The sequence below is a fragment of the Lycium ferocissimum genome, chromosome 7, assembly GCF_029784015.1.
Source record: "Lycium ferocissimum isolate CSIRO_LF1 chromosome 7, AGI_CSIRO_Lferr_CH_V1, whole genome shotgun sequence".
Lineage (NCBI taxonomy): Eukaryota > Viridiplantae > Streptophyta > Magnoliopsida > Solanales > Solanaceae > Lycium > Lycium ferocissimum.
The window spans coordinates 13,689,059-13,697,158 of NC_081348.1; the positions used below are offsets into that span (position 1 = coordinate 13,689,059).

General features: G+C 34.7%; 1 protein-coding gene across 1 annotated transcript; it reads left to right on the plus strand.

Annotated features, from left to right (window-relative positions):
• Window positions 1-787: 787 nt before the first annotated feature.
• On the plus strand, window positions 788-7,404 carry LOC132063425 (probable prolyl 4-hydroxylase 4). Its single transcript, XM_059455952.1, has 7 exons — window positions 788-990; window positions 1,544-1,601; window positions 1,677-1,781; window positions 3,929-3,986; window positions 4,849-5,024; window positions 6,813-6,882; window positions 6,996-7,404. Exons 1-7 carry the CDS (start codon window positions 866-868, stop codon window positions 7,289-7,291), a joined length of 888 nt encoding a protein of 295 aa, XP_059311935.1. The 5' UTR covers window positions 788-865; the 3' UTR covers window positions 7,292-7,404.
• The last annotated feature ends 696 nt before the right edge of the window (window positions 7,405-8,100 follow it).

Sequence of the window (8,100 nt, forward strand, 5' to 3'; positions counted from 1 at the left end):
CATTATTCAACCAAACGCCAAAAATGATCCATAAAATAGTTTGATTGTTCAAATAAAACATTTCTCATTATAAATAACATTTTAAGTTGGAAAAAGAATAGATAGCTTTCTAAGTAATTTATAGTACCAAACGCACAATTAATAATGTTTAGAGATTAATCTATCTAAAAATTTATAACTAGGCCAAATTTCAAAGGAGGTTTCTAGTCTTAATACATTAACAACACGTTAAATTTTCCTACAAATTTCATTTAGAAACATAAATTAAGACTTGTCTCAATTGAGCATCCGAACACTTAATAAAGTGTTTCTTTTAAACATTTTTTGTTCAAATTCTTAATAAACTTTTACGCTTGTTCTCAAACGTCCATTACGTAGATAACTTAAACACTTAAAATGTATCACCTCCTTTAATTATATGTATTTGCCTCAGTACGCTATAAAACCTCAGGTCTATTCCAATTGAGGCTAATGTGTATACTGAGCTTAACTATCTAATAGATGCTGGAGAACAGACGAATTTTTTTTTTCTTCAAAATTTGAACCAAAAATATCTAATAAGAGCACTTTATTATGTGATTGGATGCTCAATGGAAACAAGTATTAATTCAAGTGTTTAATTAGAATTTATTGACAAGTTTAAGGGGACATACATGTATTAAGCGTTTCTAAAATTATTATTTTAAAAAAGGGGATAAAAATAGAAATTAAAAAAAACTACCACATCGTACCAACTACTATAAGAAGACGTATATACACGAGGACCGAGTGTACGTTTCACGTGCTGAATATTCAAGTGAGAGTTCACACAAATTGGATTCAAAGTTGCATACATTTTCTCGAGAAAATTCCAACATTTCCCTCCATGAATATCTTCTCACAGATCTTCACTTTCTTCTTCTTCCTCTTGATCGCCTTGTTAGTCACTAAATCATCATGCTCCGCAATTATCAATCCATCTAAAGTCAAGCAAATTTCATGGAAACCTAGGTAACACCTGCTAAAATTGCAATTTTATCAAAAAAAAATTAACTTTTTTTTTTTTCTGTAATGTTGTGTTTATTTTTCGGTTTTGGAGCTAAGAAATAGTTTATTATTGTTGGAAGAATAGTTTTATTTTAATTTTTTACCCTGTAATGTTGTAGTGTTCCACCGATTCACGATCTTCGCTTTCGAAGCTAAGAAAATGCAATATCGTCGCCAAAAAGTTAATTTTTTTGGGGAAAATAGTTAATTATATCCATTTCTCTGTAATGTTGTATTGTTTCGCTCATTTAGCTATATGTTTTTCATGGATGTTTCAGTATTTTTTTGGTTTCAAGGCTAAAAACCACCAAATTTTTGGAAATGATATTCAATTTTGAATTTGTTTTCCAATATTGTTGCATTTTCCCCGATTTAGCTATACGTATTTCATGGAAAGTTTCCGGTTTCTAAGCTTACAAAGTTGCATAATTTCTGGGAAAAAGGTCAAGTTTTTGAAGTGTTTAATTCTGTAATGCTGTTGTGTTTTACGGAGTTTGCTATCTGTGACTGTTTGCAGAGCTTTTGTGTATGAAGGTTTCCTTACGGATGAAGAATGTAATCATTTGATATCTCTTGTGAGTGGTAATTTCGGTTTGTAAATTTGTTGAGATCTTTTTATGTTGGAAACTGATGTGTCAATTGTGGTATAGGCAAAAAAGGAATTGAAAAGATCGGCTGTGGCAGATAATGAGTCTGGGGAAAGTAAGCTTAGTGAGGTCAGGACTAGCTCCGGAATGTTCATTAGCAAAGCAAAGGTTTGTTTTTTCAACTTTCCTCATTGTCGTATTGCTATATTGTGTTACTGTATAAATACTACAGTTTTATTTGTTTATCTAAGCTGCAAAACGGAGTTAGCATAAATATTTGTAATCTGAAACTGTGACATGCATTTCTAGTTTTATGGATTTCTATCACTGTAGTGTGATAGAGGATTATTACTACTCAGAAGATCCTTTTGTTGATGGATCTGTAACTCTATCGGTTGCACATGAATGGTGGTTCTTTTAAGAAGTTTATACCAAAAAAGGTATGCTTTATAGCGAAGAGCAGTGAGCTCTTCCAGGTGCATTGGGACAAAAGAAAAGCAAGCTGCTCCTTTAGAGGGCATCTGCTGCATTCTCCTGCTGTTTAACTATTGAGATGCAAAGGATCAATGGTTAATAGTAGCAACTCCGCCTCAGTCCCAAACAAGTTGAAGTCAACTATATGAGGCTATGTCCCCCAATTAAATTCATCTAAGGGCAACATTATAAGAATGGAAATGAAAAGTACTAGAAGTTCTCTGTATTTCCTACTGGTTATATGATTAAAAAGATCAGTTAATGGCTTGTTACTTTTGTCAAATTCTTGCAATATCAGAACCTAAATGTTCTATTCATCTAGTAGTTGTATAGCAATGTCAGAATTTAAACGTTAGTCCTTTCGGCTGTGGACCCAATTTGCTGTATTTCAAACGTTCTTACTGTGCTTCCACATTTTCTTAGCTGAGTTTTCATGCATTCTGTTTGTTTATAAAGAGGTGATATTGTTTATGAGATTACTGGTTAGGAGGATGTCATTGATGTGATCTTGTGCACAATGAGCAGATAAGCATGGAAAAAGTTAGAAATTCTGGTTATGCGGTAAATGATTTTTTTTAATTTTTTCTACTTCCACCATGCTTTTTTTGGCGTATGAGTGTGTTTCTAAGCTGGATGAACCTGTAACTAATCAACAGCTAGGCCAGTATTAACTGATAGGTGCAATGTTAATTAGTTCTCTTAGTCAGGAAGATCTATAGTTTTATTACATGTATCTGTCGCAATCTGTTTAGAGTCCTTTCCTAACCTAGTAGGAAAGTTTGATATAGTAAGATTAAATTGAACCTATCTCGACAATCATAAATAATAGATTGTAAACGTTGAAATGTTGCCAGTATGTTCGTTCAAATAAAAGCACTAGTTTAAGTCAAACTTATCAACAATTTGTAAGAATCATGGGGATCTGAGATCTATTGGTGATTCTTCCTGGAAAGTAAAAGATATGTGTCAAATTTAGGGGCCATTCCAGTCAAGAATAACTAAATCAAAATTTTCTGCTTTTACCTATACTCTTTGCTGGTTGGAGTGGGAGAATACGTATGATGCTAACCTGATCTGCTTTAAAGAATTTAGCATGCTTAGGGGAGAAGAAAGCCACAGAGACACTGACTAGCACAAAGAAACAAATGCATTGAGAAACCAGATTTAGGGCCTGTTTGGTTGGGAATTTCTACCTGATTCAGTGACTTCTTTTTCAATTAAATTAGTTTTGTGAATGAGAATAAGTGACTAAAACCCACATATTACGCTTATAAAAATGACTAATGTAACAAAGATTATTTGATGATCAACTCCAAACCACTCCCTTAAAGCTAGTTCTCTGTTTCTTCTGTTCAGTTGGGTTAATTTAACCCCATGTATTTAGCTCTGAACAGTTGTTGGACTTCGTTAGCTCCCTAGTGCTAGTTTGATATACTGTAAAGAAGCTAACAACTTTTGCTTGTGCTCTCTGTGAGCCCTTTTTTTTCTCTTGTAATTTTGCATCTACTTGATGCCTATCTATGAAACACCTTACTTCATCCAAAAAAAAAAAAAAAAAAAAAAAAAAAAAGAAAAAAAAAAAGAAATATCCAGTGTTTTTAGATGACTTATCAAAGAGATCCAGAGTATTTAGCATGTTTATTTTTAAAATCCATTTTGATGGGTTGCTGCTTCTTTTAGCAATTAGCATGAATCATGATGGGCAGCATATGCCGTTGATCGTATTAAGAAAAACCATTTGCTGCCTACTCGATAATACAATATTTATTATCCTGTATCTTTGATTGTGTCAGCTCTTCAATTTTTGCTTTTTTGCTTTTTTTTTTTTTTTTTGGCTGCAGGATCCTATTGTCACGGGGATAGAGGAGAAGATAGCGACTTGGACTTTTCTACCTAAAGGTCAGACTTACTCGGAAGGATATCATAGTCTAGGATTTCCAAGCCATCCATAATTAGTTGCAAATTTGAAGACTCTCCTTAATCGCACTTAAAGTATGTCTGGCACAAACCAATTGACTTGATTGCTATTATTTACTGCTTCAAGAAAATAAATGGCGGTAATTGATTCAACATCACTAATTGATCAATCCACATATACTTTGTCATCAATCTTTCAATAGATCATGTATTAAAATTTTGATAAGCTTTGCAAACGTTTTGGAAAAGCTTTATAAGAAAAAACTTGCACGATGTGATGTTAAAAGAAGACCACGAGGTAGAAAAAACAAAGAAAGTATGACATCATAATAATCCAAGTTATCCCTTCTGTTTATCTGTTCATTTGGTTGTATAATTTATTATTCTGCTTTATCTGTCTCACACACATATATTGGTTATTGCAAGACTTTTGACGTTTCCTATCTGCCATCTGTTCTATTGAGAGGTAGGGTAGTAATTTTATTAACTTATGTACCGTCTAACACTGGTACAATACTGTTAAATTATCAATCTTTGTTAAGTTCTGAACTTTTTGTCTTACCATATTAGAGTGAGTGCAACTAAGTATATATTATGAGGTGATTCTCTGGTTGAAAGAGGAGATAAACGAATGATTGAGCAATGCATGGTATCAGTAAGAAGTAACATGTTAGAAGGAAAGTGCTGTTTGAAGGACTTGGTATCTTTGGCTGTGGTTTTATGAAATCAAATTTATTCCAAAATCTGTTGTTGTAGACTTTGGATGCTTTCTTCGCTTGCTTTATGGTCCATACTGTGTCAGTGGGTTCCAATTTGAATTTTATTTCTTTTTTGCCTGCCCCAGAGAATGGAGAAGACATACAAGTTCTAAGATACGAGGAAGGACAGCAATATGAACCACACTATGATTACTTCTCCGACAAGGTTAATATTGTTCGTGGTGGACACCGCTTAGCCACTGTACTCATGTATCTCAGTGATGTCGAGAAAGGTGGTGAAACTGTTTTCCCTAAAGCAGAGGTTAGTTCGTGTTTGTCCCTTTTTTATTCCTTTCCACTGATACAAACATGACTTCTAACCTATGTGCCATCAGCGCTACTCTCTCTTTGCTTATTAGGTTCCGCGTATGAGTTCGTCTTATGCTACTTTGTCCCTTTTACTATATTGTTTCCTAAATCACCTTTTCATTTAGATCACCATTGTGAGATAGTTTTTCAAAGCAAAGATTAGAGAACGATTCATGATGATGATGTTTCTAGAAAGAAAGGGGAATGAAAGTTATTTTGCAGCATATCTTGTTCCACCAGGGAAGTGGAAGGTCAAAGGACGAAAAGCTCCTTGGTTTGTTTCCCTCTATTGAGGTGTTCATCACTTGCTTCTAGTTGTTTGGTAGGATTTGTGGGGAAATGAAAGATATGTTGTTCCTCCTTGTGAACCAGTTCCTTTAGTGACTGAAAAAGCTAAAATATGTTACTACTTCTGCTTTGCATCCGCTTTCACTTCCTTATCAATAAAGATAAATAACCCTTAACTACTCTTTTGCTTTCTCCACCCTTTTTTCACCTAAACACATCATAATTAAGGATAGAAGCTATACCTTACTTCATCATTGATTAGAAATGGACCGTGGGCCCATCAAAAGCTAACTCACGAGGTGAAGACCATATGAGGAAGCAGATTATCCCATCCCACATCGATGTGGGATACTAACACCACGCCCAAGATTTATCTTAACATGGTATCAAAGCAGACAAAGGTCCTAGGTTCGAGTCTTCCTGCTCATTAATTTTTTACATGTTCGGCTCATAAAAAAAGAATCAGAGTGGCACATGAGGGGACTGGTTAAAGACATAATTTAAGTAAATAAGGTGTGCTCTTTTTAACTGCGTAACTTTTTAGATAAGATGGTCACATACTGCAACATGATATCAAATCAGGCAAAGATCAGAAAATCAAGTCTCACAATTACCCACCAGGGGCAGATCTACACCCGACCCCCCTCGGCAATAAATTACACTGTATATATAAGGTAATTTTCTTAGTTTTTATGTACATATATAGATTTTGAATTTCTTAAACGTAAACTACAAGTTGGCTCAGTGGTTAAGGGTTCAAAATTTACCTTGCGGTTCCAAGTTCAAATCCCAGACATTACATTTTTATTTTTCGAAACCCCTAATGAAAATTCTGGATCCGCCACTGCTACCCACTATCAAAAATTATTTTCACATGCTTGGACTATGAAAAAAAAAAAAAAAAATCAGGCCCCCACATGAGGAGATTTGTTGAGACATAATTAAGAAAATAAAAGTGTACTCTTTCTAACAACGTAAGCGTTTAGATTAGATGGTCACACACTTAAGCATACCATTAGGGTAAAACGCACCTTGTGTTCAACTAAGTCTTAGCCGGAATAGTAGTAGAAAGAGGCCTTAAGTGTGTGTCATACGTGGATGTGGCCTATAGTTGTCTTAACTAGAGGAGATCTTTAGAATAATAGAATTGTATTTTGCTTCTGTACATGTTTCGCTCAGCAAGACATGCTATAAAAGCAGGCAACTTCATGAATATTGGGGTAATGTCACTTCTTTATCTTACATTTTATTCAATTCTTTTCTCTATGCTCTTTATTTATACGTCTATGGATTAGATTTTCCTCGTGACATGCTATCCGCTTCTTCTTCGTCTCCTTTCCAGATTTGGTTTTCCTAAATCATTGTTCTCAGTTCATTCTCAAAATAAACTAAAATAAAAAGACCATTGTTTTTTAGTTGTATGTTTCTCTATAAAAACTGAATATCTTTACAGGAATCAACTCGACGTAGGTCAATGGCAGCTGACAACAGTTTGTCCGAGTGTGCGAGGAAGGGTATAGCTGGTGAGACTACAATACTGTACATAACTGCTCAATATTGTTGCATTGTTCCAGTTGCTACAAAACCTAATCTGCATTTGCTTCTGTTTCTTTTTTTTTTTCTGGGAACGTTTCAGTAAAACCACGGAAAGGAGACGCACTTCTTTTTTTCAGTCTCCATCCAAATGCCGTTCCTGATCCTATGAGCCTCCACGGTGGATGCCCCGTTATTGAGGGTGAGAAGTGGTCAGCAACAAAGTGGATTCATGTGGATTCATTTGACAAAATTGTGGGATCTGAAGGAAATTGTGCTGATCAAAACGAGAATTGTGAGAGATGGGCTGCACTTGGGGAATGCACCAAGAATCCAGAATATATGGTTGGAAGTACAGACCTCCCAGGAAGCTGTAGAAAGAGCTGCAAAGCTTGTTAACTTATTATACTTGTGTCTTCCACTTAAATTAGTTCAAAACATCTTGTCTTCTGTTCTCTCGGCTCTCATCTGACGGGTTGTGTTCTAGCTATTTACTCACTTTGTAAGTACCCCTTTTGGTTTCTTTCTTCCAGAGCAAAGTTCGTCTTTGTGGCTGTCAGACAAACATATATATATATATATATATATATATATATGTGTGTGTGTAGAAAACATTACGAAAATGCACCGACTCTAATTGAGTTTTGTCACGCAGCATTTACTATCTGACACCTGTGTACTGTATATATGTCATGAGTGGTCATTATGGTGCATCCATTAGCTCAGAAAGTTAAATGTACTTTGACACACTGATGAATCCGAATTAGGTCGTTAGCAGATTTTTGGTTGGCAAAGCATCATATAGATAAGGAAAGGGGTCATTTCTAGCCAAGTTTAATTATCTAGGTTTGTTTTCTTTTGGATAAGCTTGGTACACGATTATGCGAGTAGAGTTTTAAGTTTTTCATTCACTGCTTGATAGTATAACTTTTCTTTTACACGCTTTGTATTTGATCAACTCCAACAATTTATTTATCATCTTTTTCACGTGTTGTCCCATGCTTGGTGTGAATAATTTTTCCACAATTAATCTTTTAAACAACAACATACCTCGAAGAATTAATCAATGCTGGACTAAAAAGTCTTCAAATTACTAAAGGTGACATGTGGGCCCACCCCACATCAAAACCCAATTAAATTTGGGATTAAGAACATTGGGGTCCAAAATGTAATTTTTTAAAACTTCTTAATCTTTGACAAAATACAAA